The 19,901-nt window shown below is 43.6% G+C and overlaps 1 protein-coding gene across 2 annotated transcripts in view; it reads right to left on the bottom strand.

Annotated features, from left to right (window-relative positions):
• pparg (peroxisome proliferator activated receptor gamma) overlaps nucleotides 1-19,901 on the bottom strand; it is a 124,645-nt gene that overhangs the window by 3,956 nt on the left and 100,788 nt on the right. The window contains exons 2-6 of one of the 2 annotated variants that reach the window (XM_033037238.1): nucleotides 18,296-18,529; nucleotides 13,841-14,010; nucleotides 13,422-13,560; nucleotides 10,666-10,865; nucleotides 5,033-5,480 (exon numbers count right to left, since the gene is read on the bottom strand). In XM_033037238.1, coding sequence (XP_032893129.1) covers nucleotides 5,033-5,480; nucleotides 10,666-10,865; nucleotides 13,422-13,560; nucleotides 13,841-14,010; nucleotides 18,296-18,521 — 1,183 coding nt within the window. In that variant the 5' untranslated portion in view covers nucleotides 18,522-18,529. The remainder of the gene's footprint in view (nucleotides 1-5,032; nucleotides 5,481-10,665; nucleotides 10,866-13,421; nucleotides 13,561-13,840; nucleotides 14,011-18,295; nucleotides 18,530-19,901) is intronic. The other variant, XM_033037239.1, reaches the window with a different exon arrangement.

Here is a 19,901-nt window from a genome sequence, read left to right on the forward strand (position 1 = left end):
AATGGGAAGACATTGTCATTTTATGCTTGTTTAGAACTAAAATGACAATGTTTTATCATTTAAAGTACAGTTCAATACCCTGCTCTGTACGTGGGAACAAGAATGAATGATACGGAGCAACTTACTCAGCAATTCATTTAAATTATGCCTGAGTGCTAGATTAATCCGTTTACCAGTGCTACAAATTCCTTCATACCTCTGTACAACAGAAGTCCATCAATCTTCGTTATAATTTTTTCAGTTCAGGTTTTCCGGGTGAAGAATTCAGGCTTTGTATTTTATTTTGTGTGGAAACAGTAACGACAATGAGAAACATTTACAGGTTTATGAGGAGTAATTTAAAATGTACGAATCACCCTTCAAATGTTCTCATTGTTGTTATTTGTGGAGCTGCTTGCCATAGAGATCATTAAATCTACCTTCTAAGATTCATGATATGAGGCCACATTGCCATACCACATGACATTGAAGTTTGTTTGGAACTTTCTGAGACTAAACATATTGTAACTGCAAACTATCCAGTAGGTCAACCTATTGACCCTGGGAGCCACTCAACAGTGGCTGCCTTACAGCGCCAGCAGACCCTGGTTCAATCCTGACTACGGGTGCTGTCTGTATGGAGTTTGTACATTCTCCCCGTGATTGTGTGGGATCAATGAGATCTTCGGTTTCCTCCCACATTACAAAGATGTACAGGTTTGTAGGTAAATTGGCGTGATATAAGTGTCAATTGTCCCTAGTGTGTGTAGGATAGTGTTAATGCGCGGGGATCGTGGGTCAGTGCGGACTCGGAGGGCTGAAGGGCCTGTTTCTGCACTGTATCTCTAAACTAAACTATTTGAGAGCTGGCAAAATGGGAGTCTTGATGAGAGTAATGATTGGCTCATCTTCCTTGAAGTTCTTCCCCCCACCATAACCATATAATCATGAAGAGACATGTCTCTAAGAAATGTATTTTAAGATTGCGGCAATACTTCAAAATGCCTCAACAAGAATCCCATTCAACAAGAAACTATTCATATTTATATGGGTTCTCTTTAAAATATTCCATGTTATCCCAAGTAGATGTTAGCTGATAAAAACCAGCTTCATTATCTTATGCAAAAGTGCAAGTCCCACTGGAAAGATGGTGTCTAGGCAATGCTGAAACATTTTACAGGACACTTTTGTTCAGAGTATTTAGTCATTAGCTAGTCTTTAAAGGTCTGCATCTTTACAGGGAAAAGATTAACAAATTGAAAATACCATTGCCTCAGCAAATCCACTGCATTTTCCACAGATTTTTTTTTTGTTTAAATGCAGAATTTCTTGAAAACAAATTTAGTGATTCATGAGAATTTTCAACACTTTGTCATTAGAAATTGAAATCATTCATCTCTGTTCAGTATTTGTACCAATACAGGTTACGACAGGACTGAGAACTGTTCGTAACCTAAATGGCTCGTAGGTCAGAAATGAATAATGTAGTGGATCAGGGTTTATGGGGAGAAGGCAGGAGAATGGGGTAAGGAGGGAGAGATAGATCAGCCATGATGGAATGGTGGAGTAGACTTGACGGGCCAAATGGCCTGATTTGGCTCCTATCACTTATGACTTTATGACCGTATGATCACAGAGACCGCTATGAGGTGAGAGCAAGCAGGCACAGCAGGAGCAGCTGCAGCCAGCCACAATGACTCAGTGATTGTTGTATCTTTGGCGGGTGGAGGCGAGGGGAAAGGGGACACGGGAATGCACCATTGTCATTTGGCAGAAGATGTCTGTTGCCCCGCAGTAGCTGGCAAATCCATCCTGCCGATCTCCCAAACACTCGTTTACATCTATGAGCTGTAGATAAGGCAGGCATTTGTACCCTGGGATATCTGTGGTGGATAGACACGGAATGCTGGAGTAACTCAGCGGGACAGGCAGCATCTCTGGAGCGAAGGAATGGGATTCCAGAGATGCTGCCTGTCCCGCTGAGTTACTCCAGCATTTTGTGTCTATCTTCGATTTAAACCAGTATCTATCTACAGTTCCTTCCTACACACTATCTGTGGTGGATCAGGGTGCAAGCGACTTGCACATACCTGTTGCCATTCCTGGATTACATTGGTTTTGCACACTATAATCAGAATAATTTAATGTGATTGCATTTAAATTGCATTTAAATTGAGCCCTAAGCAAAGGCTTAGCTCAATATGTTTTAATTATCCAAGAATATACAAGATCATGATTTCTCTGATTCTGTGTGAATAGCTAATCTTCAGACAAGATTATTTGCATCCCTTAGCTCTACACAATGTCTCCAAAATAATGAAAATAAGTAAATAATCCTTGCTGGGAACGAATGTTACAAGCTGCTTAGATCTTTCCAGATACACCTTTACAGATGTATTGACAAATTCTATAATGCTGCTCTTAATATTAATTTTGAATACAAAATTAAAAATCAATACCAAATGCAACCATCAAAGCACTATAACACCTTTATGAAGAAATGGCCCATCACATGGAAGCAGAGATAATGTAACATTCATAATACTTTCAGTATTCATTTCAGCAATCTGTGCGGCACGGTGGCGCAGTGGTGCCGTACAGCGCCAGAGACCCGGGTTCAATACTGACTATGGGCGCTGTCTGTACAGACTTTGTACGTTCTCCCTGTGACCGCGTGGGTTTTACACGAGTGCTCCGGTTTCTTCCCACACTCCAAAGACGCACAGGATTGTAGGTTAAATGGCTTAGTGTTGGGATGACAGATGGCACAATGGGCTAAGTGTTCGGCTGGCAACCGGAAGGTAGCCGGTTCGAATCCCGCTTGGAGTGCATACTGTCGTTGTATCCTTGGGCAAGATACTTCACCCACCTTTGCCTGTGTGTGAATGTGTGTGAATGTGTGTGAGTGATTGGTGGTGGTCGGAGGGGCCGTAGGCGCAGATTGGCAGCCACGCTTCCGTCAGTCTGCCCTAGGGCAGCTGTGGCTACAGAAGTAGCTTACCACCACCGAGTGTGACTGAGGAGTGAATGAATAATGCGATGTAAAGCGCCTTGAGTATTAGAAAGGCGCTATATAAATCCCATCCATTATTATTATTATTATAGTGTAAATGGAAAAATTGTCTCCAGTAGGTGTAGTGTCGTGGTAATGTGCGGGGATCGCTGGTCGACAGGGCCTGTTTCCGCGCTGTATCTCTAAATATAGTGAACATACTCGTGGAAGGTCGTAGGAATTCAGAGAATACCACGAGTTTGATTTTATTTTAACTCGGGAGAGCTCTTGGGTAAACTCGCATGGTGGGACAGGCCCTTTAAGTTCCATGTGCTGTTCCTTGGCCAACTTCTCTAGCTGATCCTCTTCCTTTTGTAAACGTACAGATGGCCTTCTTCCTTGTACGCTACACCACCAATCTTGGTGTCAACTGCAGATTTACTGCATTGTTATACAAATCATTCATGTTGAAGATAAACAACAGTGGACGCAGCACAGAGCCTTGCAGTAAGTACATCACTGGTCACACACCTCCATTCGGAAAAGCAACGCTCACTGCCACCCTTGCTCTGAAGCCCTGCTGCTGAGCACATTGTAAATCCAGGTGGCTAGCTCACCCTGGATCCCCTGTGATCCAACCTTCCAGACTAGTCTACCATGTGGGACCTTGTCAAAGGCTTTACTAAAGTCCATATAGACATCCTCTGCCCTTACGACACCAATTCTCTGGATGTCTTCAGAAAACGCTCTCCCATTGGTGACGCATAATTTAGAGTCTTTAGACTTTGGAGATGCAGCGTGGAAATAGGCCCTTCGGCCCAAGTCCACGCCGACCAGCGATCCCCCCATACACCATTACATCGCTTGGGGCCCAAGCACTATATATTTTCGAGCTTCCAACAATGTCCATGGATACACTAGGCCAGGCCCAGGCTATTCATCCATCTTAATATTCTTTAAGGCTGTTAGCGCCTCCTCTTTTGTAACTGGATGTGGTCCAACACATCACTACTCATTTCCTTCAATTCCTTGACATCTCTTCACCTCGGTAAAACACCTGGCATATCCCCTGCAGCTCAACATGTGGACGCCTATGTTGATGATTAACGGCACCTATGCTCTCCCTGGTTATCCCTTTGCTCGATACATGATACATGCAGAATCTATGAGGATGTTCCTTTATCTGGTCTGCCAGATCAATGTTATGTTCTCTTCTTGCCCTCCTAATTTCCCTCTTGTGTAGCCCACCATTTCCTACACCCCTCATTATGCATGAACCGTGTTGCCCATAAATAGCACATAAATGCCTCCTGTTTTTCTGACTGGAATTTTAATATCCCTCGTCGGCCCCAAGTGTCCCCAAACCTTGCCAGCCTTGCCCTTCACTCTAACGAGAACATACTGCCCCCCCTAACGTCCCAATTTCACTTTTAATACCCTTTAACATGTCACGGTTCAAGTAGAATATATATGCAAAAGAGAATATTTACACTCGATTAGTCTAAAATAGTCAAGCAATCAGCTGAACTGTGAATCAATTTCCCTCCTGGGATAAATAAAGTTCTCTCGTATACTATCGTATCGCACTGTGAAATAATGCTGGTCCAATATAATTGTGGCATTAATAACTTTTAGGGAGAAGTCGAGGTGGCAGAGCATTCCTGTTAATAGAGGTGTCAGAGAATATAATGGACAGATTGAATAACATAATCTCATCTTCTTTGGCAGCAATCTGCTTGGAAACAAACTGCACTTCAAATCATGAATTATTCCAATAGAAAATGTAATACATCTGCTACACCACCTCGAGGAATAATCATCGCTAACAGGCCAAGTGGAGATATTGCTTCGTCCAATGTCCCTCGTGCTTGAACAGCCAGCACTTATTCCCAGGGCTTACCTGTGGACAATGGCCAGAAAGTCGACTAATGTAGCAGAACTGTATACCAGCAGGGATTCAAAGCCTCCAGAAGAGGAGGAGAGAAAAGTGGTGATAGGAGAGACTTTAGCAAAATATGATGTGAAGAGAAATTTTTCGACACAATGAGAAGAATTTCTTACCTCCGCTGAGTATGACCACAGCAATAAATATCGCAATGTCAGAGTCATCTAGGCCCAAACCATTGAACTTCACGGCAAATTCAAATTTAGGCTCCACGATGTTGCAGAAGGGTTTCCTTAAGCTCTTTAAAAATTCCCTGGTCATGAAACCCTGGCCTGCAGCAATCAGCAGGCCATCTTTATTCATCAGGGAAGCCAGCATGCTGAATATCACTTCATACACACCGTATTTGAGAAGGGTTACTTGATCGTTTAGGTCGAGATTTACGAATCCCGGGATAGATTTAGCAAATTCAGTGATTTCCCTCACCGCCTCCACGGAACGGAATTGGCAACGTTGGAAAATGCGTATCTCTACCTCTGCGTTCTGCTCGTGGAGCGGCGTTTGCTTGAATGTGATGCGTTCCTCTCCCACCTTCAATGAATTCATGTCGTAAATAACAAAAGGCTGCAACGGGAAAAAGCGAGTGCAACTCGGGTTAGTGACGTTCACCGTATCTTCATTCACCGAACACCAACAGCAGTTATGTGTAGGAAGGGGCCGCAGATGCTGGTTTCAACCGAAGGTGGACACAAAATGCTGGAATAACTCAGCCAGTCAGACAGCATCTCTGGAGAAAAGGAATACGTGATGTCCAGGGTCGGGACCCTACTTCATTTAGCTATAATAATAATAATAATAATAAATTTTATTTATGGGCGCCTTTCAAGAGTCTCAAGGACACCTTACAAAAATTTAGCAGGTAGAGGAAAAACATGTAAGGGGAATGAAATAAATAGTGGAGACATGACTAGTACACAAAGTAAAGACAGAATTCAATTCAAAACACAATATGAGGCAATTAATGCACAGGTGAAAAGGGAGGGGGACGTGGGGGCTAAGGATAGGCAGAGGTGAAGAGATGGGTCTTGAGGCGGGACTGGAAGATGGTGAGGGACACGGAATTGCGGATCAGTTGGGGGAGGGAGTTCCAGAGCCTGGGAGCTGCCCTGGAGAAGGCTCCGTCCCCAAAATTGCGGAGGTTGGACTTGTGGATGGAGAGGAGACCGGCTGATGTGGATCTGAGGGACCGTGAGGGTTGGTAGGGGGAGAGGAGGTCAGTGAGATATGGGGGGGCCAGATTGTGAAGGGCTTTGTAGGTGAGGACCAGGATTTTGTAGGTGATCCGGTGGGAGATGGGAAGCCAGTGAAGTTGTTTGAGGACTGGAGTGATGTGATGCCAGGATGCCAGCTATGCATTTGTCACTCCATGGTTCTGAGAACAATGAGCAGTGATCACAAGGCCATAAGGAGTAGGAGCAGAACTAGGCCATTCGGCCCATCAGGTCTACTCCGCCATTCAATCTTGGCTGATCTATCTCTCCCTCCTAACCCCATTCTCCTGCCTTCTCCCCATAACCTCTGACACCTGTACTAATCAATAATCAATCTATATCTGCCTTAAAATTATCCACTGACTTGGCCTCTACAGCCTTCTGTGGCAAATAATTCCGCAGATTCACCACCCTCTGACTAAATACATTTCTCCTCGTCTCCTCCCTAAAAGAACATCCTTTAATTCTGAGGCTATGACCTCTAGTCCTTCACTCTCCCACTAGTGGAAACATCCTCCCCACATCCACTCTTATCCAAGTCTTTCACTATTCTGGATGTTTCAATGAGTTCCCCCTCATTCTTCCAAACTCCAGCGAGTACAGGCCCAGTGCCGACAAACGCCCAACATAGGTTAACATTCCCGGGATCATTTTTGTAAACCTCCTCTGGACCCTCTCTAGAGCCAGCACATCCTGATGGGGAAGAGGAAGGAAGTGAGATGGGGAAGGGAGAAGATGTGGGCTCCAATCCTGTGTAGGATCCAAGCCTAAGTATTCGGCTGCTAATTCCAGCAAGGATTCGGAGCAAGGATCCCCATGTTAAGGTGGAGCACGAGATGTCTGTTCTGAGGGCACTTTCTGAATATTTGTGGTCAGCAGGCAGGTTTTGGTAAAGGGCGGAATGAACAGGAGAGGAACCAAGTAGTTCCTAGAAAGATTTTCAATGAACTTCTCAGTAAGAGGCACAAATTTAACAAAGCTGACATTTTTATTTATGGATACAGACAACAATCCCCGCCTGCACCCCAGGGCTGGCTCTGGCTTGAACATATTTTTCCAGTAACAATTTATTCAGAGAAAATAGCAAAGCAGCTGAGCCTAAACATCATTGTAAAATGTTACTTTATCATTAAAATGGCAAATGTTCCAAATGTCTCCCCAATGAGCTATGCACCTTCACCAAATAATGATGCCATAGGTCATCTTAATTGCATTATAACTAAAATATTTAAATTACACTCAGAAACTGGTTCGCAAGCAAACACAAGCTTTTCACTGTACCTTGATACATGTGACAATAAGCTAAACTGAAACTAAACTGTACATTCAAACATGCCCAGGGAGTTAGAAGTACTTTTGCAAACAGCCAAGGGGTTTAATAGACCTGGAGCAAGCCCCAGTTGGTTGGATCTAACCTACATTCGGAAATGAGTCAAGGTGAATGTTGTCCACCATTGATACATTCCTCTTAGATCTTTGGGAAAAGGGGACATTGAAGAGACATCAAGGGACATCTGGGCCCGTTACTGTTTGTCATCTACATCAATGATTTGGATGAGAATGTACAGGGCAAGATTAGCAAGTTTGCTGATGATACAAAAGTCAGTGGTTTTGCAGATAGTGAAGATGGTTGTGAAAGATTGCAGCAGGATCATGATCGATTGGCCAGGTGGGCAGAGGAATGGTTGATGGAATTTAATACTGAGAAGTGTGAGCTGTTGCATTTTGGGACGTCGAACATGGCAGGACCTACACAGTAAATGGTAGGCCTCTGGATAGTGTTGTAGAGCAGAGGGATCTGGGAGTACAGGTACATGGTTCCTTGAAGGTCGAGACGCAGGTAGATAAGGTGGTCATAAAGGCTTTTGGCATTTTGGCCTTCATCAGTCAGAGTATAGAGTATGGAAGTTGGGAGGTCATGTTGCAGTTGTATAAGACATTGGTGAGACCGCATTGTGTTCAGTTCTGGGCACCATGTTATAGGAAAGATATTGTCAAGCTTGAAAGGGTTCAGAAAAGATTTACGAGGATGTTGCCAGGACTAGAGGGTGTGAGCTAATGGGAGAGGTTGAGTAGGCTGGGACTCTTATTCCTTGGAGCACAGGAGAATGAGGTGTATATATATAATCTTATAGAGGTATGCAAAATCACCAGAGGGATAGATCGGGTAGCTGCACAGAGTCTCTTGCCCAGTCAGGGAATCGAGGACCAGAGGACATAGGTTCAAGGTGAAGGGGAAAAGATTAAATAGGAATTCGAGGGGTAACTTTTTCACACAAAGGGTGGTGGGTGTATGGAACATGCTGCTAGAGGAGGTAGTTGAGGCAGGGACTATCAAATCATTTAAGAGACAGTTAGACAGGTACATGGATAGGACAGGTTTGGAGGAATATGGACCAAGCGCAGGCAAGTGGGACTAGTGTAGCTGGGACATTGTTGGCCGTTGTGGGCAAATTGGGACGAAGGGCCTGTTTCCAAACTGTATCACTCTATGACTGTATGACACTACGAAGAGCTGAGAATGTCTGGCCACCCCATTTAATGCTACTAACTATAGAATAATTCTAAGGAATACAGGACTTCGCAATTGGAGTTTCAGTCGAAGAGAGAAAAGAAATGATGGAGTAGCTCAGAGGGTCAGGCAGCATCTCTGGAGAAAAAGGAATAGGTAACGTTTTGGGCCAGAACCCTTCCAGCTGTAGGATATAATTAACCAGTTATAACATACCAAAGTTCAATTTCATTTGCACGAACTCAGCTATTAAACCTGTCTACCCCCTCATTCATTAAACGCCGATGTTCGAAAAGTAACGCTCACCCAACATTGAAAGCCTTCCACCCCTAACAACGTATTTTTGACATTAAATGGCATTATCACTGTCATGCTCTCCATCATTTACATCCTATGGGCGGTGTGTGTGTGGAATTAACGAAAACTCAATGGGATCACCACCTACAGTAGATACTGTGGCTAGAACACCAGGGAAGATGCTAGGTATCTGCCAGCATATGATCCAGCTCCTGGCATCTCATAGAGTGGCACGGTGGTGCAGCGGTAGAGTTGCTGCCTTACAGCGCCGGAGACCCGGGTTCAATCCTGACTACGGGTGCTGTCTGTACGGAGTTTGTACCTTCTCCCCGTGACCACGTGGGTTTTCTCTGAGATCTTCAGTTTCCTCCCACACTCCAAAGACGTACAGGTTTGTAGGCTAATTGGCTTGGTGTAAATGTAAAATTGCCCCTAGTGTGTGCGGGGTAGTGTTAATGTGCCGGGATCGCTGGTCAGCGCGGACCCAGTGGGCCGAAGGGTCTGTTTCCACATTGCATCTCTAAACTAAACTAATTAGATACACAAGGTAGAAGTGCCAGGACATGTGCAACTCAAGAAACTCGACATCATTCTGGACAAAACAGCCCATTAAATTGGTATCCCATCCACCAACCTAAAGATTGAACAATGGTTGCAGCATTGCAGTTACTTGCCTAGTAATAATAGCACCTCTCAGACCTGCGAGTTAAGAGTTGGGCAATAGCAGTTGGCTTGCCAGGAAAGTCAAGATCCCAAGCAATACATAGATAAGAACCAAAACACGAGGACTCATCATTAGTTGGGAATCCAGAAATCAGGGGTACATCCCCACAGATTGTGAATTAATTAACCGCACATTTAAGATGTACAAGTTGACATTGCAACACAATGTCCGGGGTTCGGCCGCGGGCCAGTGGACGACGTCGTCAACAGCTGCGTCCGCTGGACTGGAGGGCGGCAGCTTCGACCACCCCGTGTCTGAACCGGCCCATTCGCGGAGCTCGGTGAGCCGCGGGACTGATTTACCATCGCCCCGTGGGGTATCGCCTCAGCGCAGAGGGAGAAGAGGAGGGAAGAGACAGCAGCCCTAAGATTTTTGCCTCCATCACAGTGAGGAGGTGCTTGGAGGACTCACTGTGGTGGATGTTAATTTGTGTTTACTGTCTGTTCTGTTGTCTATTATTGTATTATTGTATGTATGACTGCAGGCATGACATTTCGTTCAGACTGAAAGGTCTGAATGACAATAAAGGAAATTCAATCAATTCAATTCAATTCAATTCAATCAAAAGCAATGCGTGACCCACACCCCCACCCTGGCCACACACTCATTTCACCCCTGCCATTGGGAAGAAGGTACAGTAACGTCTAGGTTCAGGAACAGCTTCTTCCCTACAGCCATTGGGCTATTAAACACTACAGCCTCAGAACGATTATTGTTATTATTGCACTATTTTTGTTTTTTTGTATTTTATGTGTACATATGTGTGCGTGTGCGTATTCTGTATACATGTGTATTTGTAAGTGTATATATACACACACGCTATACTTTTTTTTTGTTTATTATATTGTTTACAGTGTACTATGTTTATAAATTCTGTTGTGCTGCTACAAGTAAGAATTTCACTGCTCTATCTGGGACATATGACAATAAAACACTCTTGACTTTGCATAGTTCATTAGTTTTTTCATTCCTTTTACCCAACAGAAACATTGATCAGCTACTTACCGATTTGTCCCCTGTTTTTCCTGCCATGATTGCACGAGATTTAGCTTTTGTGATAGGGAAAGTCTTAATGTACGATTCAAACATGTGTTTGGCAAGGGCTCGGAGATCAGCAGAGACCGTGTTCAGTTGATCAGTATCGCTGGAGATTTCAGCCAGGAGCTTCTCCTTCTCAGCCTGTGGCATTCTTCCAAATCTAATTGCTATTAAATAAATAACAACTGAACATTTTGTTTCAAAGTAATTTCTCTAAGTTGCAGTATATCATGTTCAGAAGGAAACAAGTAGTAACATTGAAACAGACCAGTCATGCAAAAATAGACACCAAAATGCTGGAGTAACTCAGCGGGACAGGCAGCATCTCAGGAATGGGTGACGTTTCGAGTCGAGACCCTTCTTCAGACTGAAATCCTTTAGTCATGCTAAAATCCTTTGGGCTCAACATTATTTGTTTATTCATTAGAAGAAAATATAATAATATGGATGATCATTTTCAACGCAGTTCAAATTTGTTCTTGGAGTCTATATGTTACTTTTCTTTGCTAGATCTATTTTACTTTACAAAATAAACAAGACCTTTCCTGTGTTTCAGTAAGATGGTTTTTACCGATTAATTGCTAACCCTGACTTGGAGGGTGCAAGGGATGTTTATCATATCATAAATTTGTATCGTTTTTACTGTTGCCTTACAGGCTTATTGCCCTCCCCAATGCAATGGTCTTGGAAAGAAATCCGATGATGTATACATTGAGAAAATCCTCCAAATACAGGGGCCACATTAATAAATGCTTATTCTTTAAATATTATTTCAATTCTGATACATTTTCACTACCATTTCCAAAACCATTATGTAATAATCCAGAAATATCTAATCTTTAAATTCCTATTTTCTTGCTAATCCTTCCACATGCACGTGATCCATATCCCGACATATACAACGTTCTCAGTCATATCTACTTCTAACACCATCTCTGACAGTGCATTGTAGGGACCTATCACTTCTGACTGTCTACCCTATCTATGTCTCTCACAGTTTTGTACACTTTTATTAGGTCTTCCCTCAGCCTCTGATGCTCCAGAGAACACAGTCCAAGTTTATCCCGCTAATAACGTTAAATCTAGACAGTATCCTGGTATACCTCTTCTGCACCGAGCATGGTACAATGAGACATCACACAATACTCCAAATTCAGCACAGCCAGAGTTTCTAAAGCTGCAACCTGACTTTTTGACTGTTATATTCACTGTCCTAACTGATGAAGGCAAGCATACCACCATATAGATTTATTTCTGTTCTCAAAAGATCAAGAATTTGGTAAAAAGATATCCATAAATTCTGACCTAACCACTTTAAATGTATCCCATCCCATCCTTCCTTCATATCCCTGGAGGGCAGGCAGTCAATGTATTTGTTCCTCAGCTCCTCCAAGTGTTACTGTGTAAACGTGTAGGACAAAATGTGCAGGCAGATCTCGAATCAACTATCCCGCTGTGGGGAATGTTAAAGTAGAGAGATAAAGTATCTAGTATTCAAAAATGGCAAATAAATTGTTTAAAATACTTGTCTTTCAACTGGTTACCTCATGTTTGAATTTCATCTTCACTAGCCTGGAGGGGTAATTGCATCATTTGCAGTTGGGTGGTGCGTGGGAATGGAGAAAACTATGAAGTCCTCTTTAAATGAGCCTACATTCCACATTCAATGAATTTGGCGCTGACTGCATTGTAAAGTAGTCAACTGGTCACATAATCATATCAACTATAGCTGTAGCAGTAATGGGGCTGTCCCACTGCGGCAACCTAACTGGCGAGTTTAGAAGAGTTTGCCCTCGACTCATACTCGCAGCATGGTCGCCACAAGGTCGTAGGAGGTCTCTGTAAATCTCCTTAATGCTCGAGAGTAGTCCCCGCGTACTCGAGGCCTCAGCTCGGTCGCGGTGCATTTTTCAACATGCTGAAAAATGCCCGCGAGTAAAAAAAAAGGTCGCATGGAAAAAAAATCAATATTTTTTTTACTCGTAGGTTTAGTCGAGGTAGGTCGTAGTACGTCTGCATGTTAGTCGTAGGTAATCGAGGGTAGTCGAAGGTAGTCGTAGATAGTCTTCAACATAGTCGAAGGGAGGTCGAAGGAGATCGAAGGAGGTCGTCTTCACTCTCTACTATTCAGTGTCCAATTATCCCGAAAATCCTCCAAATACAGGGGCCACATAGTCGAAGGAGGTCTTCAACATGACACTTTTCCAAAATCTCCTAAACTCTTCTACACTCGCCAATTAGATCGCCGCAGTGGGACAGCCCCTATAATTGTGCACGCACAAATCCATTAAACAGCAGTTGAATCATTCTTTTGCCTTGCAGGGTCTTTATGAGCACTACAAAAGTTCAAAGTTGCAAACGTGACATGTGCCCGTGATGTTCTTAGTTCTGATATATCAGTTTGACAGATGGAATTAGAGTAAAGTAGCAATTATCCATTATCTGACTTTTTGGAAATAATGGTTAGGTCAGAATGTATGGATATCTTTTTACCAAGTTCTTAATCTTTTGAGAAATACGATGAATAGTGGTAAATAAAGCATATGGTGTGTTTGCTTTCATGAATATAATGCTCAAAAAGACAGGTTGCAGCTGTAGAAAGAGAGAGAAAGAGAGAGAGAGAGAGAGAGAGAAAGAGAGAAATAGAATGAGAAAAAGAAAAAATAGGGAGAGGGAGAGGGAGAGGGAATGAGCAAGAGAGAGAGATTTCCACACACGCTTACCGTTATGCGACATGCCAACTGTGAGACACTTTTGGAATCTGCAGTACTGACATTTATTTCTGTTTTTTTTCTGAATCCTACAGTTTAGGTCACACTTATCGTATATCAACTTCAGCCTTATCGTTCTCCGAAAGAAGCCCTGTCACAAATCAATACATAAATTCATATCATAGGATAAAATATACAACAATAAACTGAATAAATTAATCTAAGGAAGAAGTTGAATTGTTTATTTTCTTATTTCTGGTTATTTTTCATGCACGGATCTCTGCAATACGTAAATAAAGTGTTGATTCATACAATATTTCTAATTACTTTTATAACTGAGTGTGTAAAAGATCAAATACTCAATACAGGGTAGCTTAAACAAATGTTTATTTAACCTGATAGATAAGCAAAGGGTAAGTGGATTACGGTACCTTGCATCCTTCACAAGCATGGACCCCATAATGGAAACCTGAAGCCTTGTCTCCACACACTCTGCACTCGATAGACAAGACAGAATTTGGTGAATCCTCTTGCAGTTTTGAAAGTGCTAATCCTTTCCCTGATATTTCATTGAAGCAAGTAGGTTCAACTTTAATAGTGCCTGTGTGTAGAAAAATCACTTTTTCAGTCAAAATTCACAAGTGCGGTCTCATTGATCAGAGAAATTTGAGCTTTAAATTCACAGTTAACACAGTGAAATACAGAATTCTACAGGATGCCCAGCAAAGGAACAGCAAGTGCACCCCAACCAGAGTTTATGCTCCACTTGAGCTTCTTCCCATTTTTGCTCATTTGAATTTGTCTGTGTGTCCCTATATTCCCTTTTCCTCCTTGTAGGTTATCCCAGCCAACCCTAAAATAGACCTAAGATTGACACAAAAAGCTGGAGCAACTCAGCGGGTTGGACCTAAACTATTCACTCCTCCACATCCCATGGTGGTGACCTCCACTTGTCACCAGTCTTTCGAGAAAGACATTCATTCTTAATCCTCTATTGGATTTCTTGGTGATATATTCAGAAAGCCTTGCAATCATGACAATGGGAACTGTGCAATTTCCAGGTTGGAAATCCAGTAGTGATATATGCAGACGGAAAGAGAAGGGTCTCGACCCGAATCGTCACCCATTCCTTCTCTCCAGAGATGCTGCCTGTCCTGCTGAGTTACTCCAGCATTTTGTGTCTATCTTCGGTTTAAACCACCCTCCTACACACCTTGTAATATATGCACTGGATTTGAATGAATAAAACTTCATGCATCATTAAAGTTTGTAAAATATATAGAAACATTTTCCTGCATTAACCTGGTAAGGCTTTGTCCGACTTACTCAAATGTGCCCACATTCTACATCATGTGGAATTTGTAGTTTAACTGCACAATTTCTCTTCATTTGATTTAATCCAAATACACCATGGATCATTTAGTCTCTTTTAGTTTTAGTTTTAGTTTTATAGACACAGCACAGAAACAGGCCCAACGAGTCCACATCAACCAGCGATCCCCGCACACCAACACTATCCTACACTAGGGACAACATCAACCAGCGATCCCCGCACACCAACACTATCCTACACTAGGGACAACTTTTACGTACTGTATATACCAAGCCAATTAACCTACAAACCTGTACGTCTTTGGAATGTGGGAGGAAACCAAAGGTCTCGGAGAAAACCCATGCGGTCACGGGGAGAACGTACAAACTCCGTACAGACAGCACCCGTAGTCAGGATTGAACCCGGGTCTCTGGCCCTGTAAGGCAGCAACTCTACCGCTGTGCCACTGTGCCGCCCCAGATATGCCAGCTATCCGTTCATCCTTTATTTTCTATAATGTAAGTTAATAAAAGTTCCTTTTGTTTTCCATGGTTGTGAGAATAACTTTGCTTTCCTAAAGGGCATCAGTTTATCAGGGCTGCCAACTCTCACGCTTTGAGCGTGAGACTCACGCCTTGAGCGTGAGACTCACGCCCTCAAGCAAAATCTCACGCCCTCACGCTCATCAAAAATTTCTCACGCTCAGTGGTGAGAAATTTTGTGATCAACAAAAATAGAGACAGAGGGGGCGTGAATGGAGAGAGGGAAGAGGGAGGGGGGGAGAGAGAGGTAGGGGAGAGAGAGGGGGAGAGTGAGGTGGGAGAGGGAGGGAAGAGAGAGAGGGGTGAGAGGGAAGAAAGAGGGAAGAGAGAGGGGGTGGAGAGGGAGGAGAGGGTAGGAGAGAATGGGAGAGAGGGGGAAGAGAGAGGGGTGGTAAAAGAGAGAGGGAGAGAGGAGGTAAGAGAGAGATGGGGGGGCAAAGAGAAAGAGGAGATAGAGACAGAGGAGAAAGAGAGAGGGGAGAGAGAGCCAGGGGGAGAGTGAAATGGGAGGGAGAAATGGGGGCGAGAGGGAGAGAGAGATGAGAGAGAGAGGGGGGGGAGAGGGGGAAGAGAGGGAGAGAGAGAGAAGGGGAGAGAGAGAAGAAAGAGGGGGAGAGAGAGAGGGGGGAGAGAGTTAGGGGAAGAGAGGGGAGAGAGAGTTAGGGGAAAGAGTTAGGGGAAAGAGGAGGGAGAGAGGGGAGAGGGGGAGAGAGGGGACGAGAGAGAGGATGAGAGTGAGGTGTTAGGGAGAGAGGGGGAAGAGAGAGAGGGAGAGAGAGAGGGGGGGGAGAGGGGAAGAGAGGAGAGAGAGAGGGGGGAGAGAGAGGGGAAAGAGGGGAGAGACTAGAGAGAGTTAGGGGAAAGAGAGGGGAGAGGGGAGAGAGAGGAGAGAGAGAGGGGGAGAGAGAGAGGGGGTAGAGAGAGAGAGGGGGAGAGAGAGAGGAGCGAGAGAGGGAGAGAGAGAGGGGGGAGAGAGAGGGAGAGAGAGGGGGGAGAGAGAGAGGAGAGAGAGGGGGGAGAGAGAGAAGGGGGCGAGAGAGAAGAGAGAGGGAAGTGGAGAGAGTGAGAGGGGTGAGACATGGGAGAGGAGAGAGAGGGGGGTTGAGAGGAGAGAGCGGAAGAGAGGGGGAGAGAGGGAAGGGAGAGAGAGAGAGGGATGAGAGTGAGGTGGGAGGGAGAGAGAGAGGGGAGAGAAAGAGAGGTGGAGAGAGAGAGGAGAGAGAGAGGGGGAGAGAGAGAGGGGGGGAGAGGGAGAGGTGGATAGAGAGGCAGGGCTGCCAATTCCCATGCATTGAGCGTGAGAATCACGCATTTCACCAAATTCTCACGCTGATCACAAATTTCTCACACTCTGTTGTGAGAAATTCTGTGATCAACGAAAATATCAAAACTCATATCAACTGCATGGGCCGCGGGTGTTGGAAGCAGAAGCAGCGGCGGGGACAGATGCGGATGGGGAGCGGGGCTGGAGAGTGTTTGCCGGGCTGGCGAGTCGCTCACTGCAGCTCCGGCCATGGAGCAGCCTCAGTGCAAGTGTCCCGGGCCGTCGGAGGCGTCGAAGCATTGTGCCGCTGCCGTGAGAGTCTCTGTGCCGAATTTGCCCAGGTGACCGTCATGGATCAGGCTGCGGCTCGGTGCATCCTGGAGGACAACCAGTGGCTGCTGGAAGTAAGTACCAAGCACTGGGAAGATACGGTGGAAGATAGTGGACTTTAAATGGGGGTGGTTGGTGAAAGCATCCTGCTTGCCTGCTAGATTTTCACTTACTGTAACAGCAGGAAAAATGTTCCCGATGTTGGGGGCGCTCAGAACCATGGGTCACAGTTTAAGAATAACGGGGGGGCCAGTTAGGACTGAGATGAGAACAAACTTTCTTCACGCAGAGAGTTGTGAATCTGTGGAATTCTCTGCCACAGAAGGCAGTGCAGGCCAATTCACTGGATGTTTTCAAGAGAGAGTTACATTTAGTTCTTGGGGCTAATGACATCAAGGGATATGGGGAAAAAACAGGAAAGAGGTACAGATTTTAGATGAATAGCCATCATCATATTGAATGGCAGTGCTGGCTCGAAGGGCTGAATGGCCTATTCCTGCACCTATTTTCTATGTTTCTATGCTTGAATATATGGCAATAAAACTCGATCACTTGATTTTGAAGCATTCATGCATGGTGGAAGTATAATGTAGTCATAGAGTGATACAGTGTGAAAACAGGCCCTTCGGCGCAACTTGCCCACACCCGCCAACATGTCCCAGCTACGCCACCTGCTTTTGGTCCATACCTCCAAACCTGGCCTATCCATGTATCAGTCTAACTTTTCCTTAAATGTTGGGATGGTCCCTGCCTCAACTACCTCCTCTGGCAGCTTGTTCCATACACCCATCACCCTTTGTGTGGATAAAGTTACCCCTTAAAAAGTTACCTCTTAAAAATACTTCATACAAAAAACATTGAAATCATACTTCTACAGTGCACTAAAACATGATTTTAATACATCAAATTTCAAAAAGTTCCTACCCTGGGAGGGGGGACACCCTTCTTCCACACCCTCTCCCCACTCGGTTGCTCCACTCCCTCACCGGGTACCCCCAAGGCCAGTGATCAGTGATCGCACAGCCTCCCCCCTTTCAAAAAGGCTCCAATCCAATTTAAAGCATATATATTGCATTCAAGTGTAAGTTAAAAGACTTGCTACAGTATGCACCATATTGCACAATTTCAAGCTGAAATATGCAAATGTTCCGTGCCAATGGGAGGGGGACACCCTCCTCCCCCCCCCCCTCCCCCCGGTCGCTATACTCCCTCGGGCTTGGTCTCTCGCAATTTCTCACTCCCAACTCTCACCCAATGTTGGCAGCCCTGGTTTATTCTAATGAAATCATCAACAAAGACAAGGCCTTTGCTTGCATGCACACTATTTATAATATGAATTCAAACGCTGTTACTCAATACTTTAAGGAAATGTAAAACTCATTAAATAGCTAGTTTTCTTTAGGATTGTAGCAAAAAATAAAATACAAATAAAATTTACTTTGGTAGTCCTGAAATATGTCATCATATTTATAGTCAGAGAATGCCTCATCAATTCTTAAAGAGGTTGCTGCATGATCTTCATAATGAACTGGAGAAACACTGGAAAAGTCCACGGTAGCAAAGGGTTTCACATCAAAGGAATGAGGATGGTTGCCAAGGTCCGACAGGTCCATTGTACCCATAGCAAAGCTGATGGGCCATAAAGGTAATTGTGTATCCACCATTCTTTATTCTGGGGGGGAAAAAAAGAGAAAGGAGATTTACTGCAACTGTTTTAAGGAATCCTGCTTGGATTCTTGTATAACCCAAACTAGTACAGTCAATGGGGTGGGAGATTGCAACCTTCACGTGGTCCGCCCTGTTTCGACAAATGCAATCAACCCGGTGTGCACAATCAAATAAGATCGAATAGAACAAGTTGTCCTACAACTTTAGGCTGTGCACGCATACGCAAGAAGAAGAAAAAGTACAGTCAATAATGCAACAGAAAAAATAACATTTAACAGAGTATGATGTAAAATATTTCAAATGATGTATCGCATATAGAAGGAGGAGAATTATTCTTAAAATTTGGTAAATAATCCTGTATTTCACAGCGAAGATAGACACAGAATGCTGGAGTAACTCAGCGGGACAGGGAGCATTTCTGGAGAGCAGGAATGGGTGGTGTTTTGGGTCGAGACCCTTCTTCAGTTTTGTCTATCTTCAGTTCAAAAACATCTCTCCATATTGAGCACACTGTCCATAAGGATCAACCCTCCCAAATTATGCCTATTGATCACTGATTTCAATTTATTCCTACACGTCTCGTTCCTTGCACTAGTTGGCAGCTTTGAAAACTCAAGACTAATTTCTGCCCTTACACGCTTGTCACATTCTGTTGCATCATTTACTACAGAGCAAAACCAGATTAGATGAAATCAGCATTGTAACTGCTATGAAACTGTTCATGAAGCATGTGAAATATCATCCTTTAATCTTTCAGTACTGCTTCTAAACCATGTCTAACAAGACAACTGAGTTTTGCAAAAAAAATCTGTCCACCTGTCTGGACCCTATTTTTTTCATTCCTTTGTTAACCTCAGATGTGCTTTGGCACAAAGAGGAAAAAATATCAATTTCTTTTTTTATCTATGGATTTTTTTTAAATGGCTTGTGCATCGACACTAATAAATCATCAGACAATCAGTGCTTTCTTCAAAATTAGCCAAAATGTAAGTAAATTCTTGAATACATTTAAAAGTACATATCTTCACATTGGAATGATTATATAGTTAGATTTTCCCAATTAGTGTTTCAAATATAAAAACATATTTTCTCCAGTATCAACTGCAGAAAACTGTATGCCCAGATGTTAATACGTTATCTTAAAATCTCGTGCAAATAATGATTTCCACATTGGTGCAATCAGCTATTATAGATTGCACAATACATGCCTTATAAATTACGCTCTTTCAGCATAAAAGTGTACAACAATAACATGATTTAAAGCATGTAAAAATATTGTGTAATAATTATACAGCCAAAACAGCTATAAATGCAAACTTTACGAAATTGAAGTATTTAGTGATCACATTTCCAACAGATATGTTATTCATTTGCAG

This window comes from Amblyraja radiata, chromosome 18 (genome assembly GCF_010909765.2).
Source record: "Amblyraja radiata isolate CabotCenter1 chromosome 18, sAmbRad1.1.pri, whole genome shotgun sequence".
NCBI classification, from domain to species: domain Eukaryota; kingdom Metazoa; phylum Chordata; class Chondrichthyes; order Rajiformes; family Rajidae; genus Amblyraja; species Amblyraja radiata.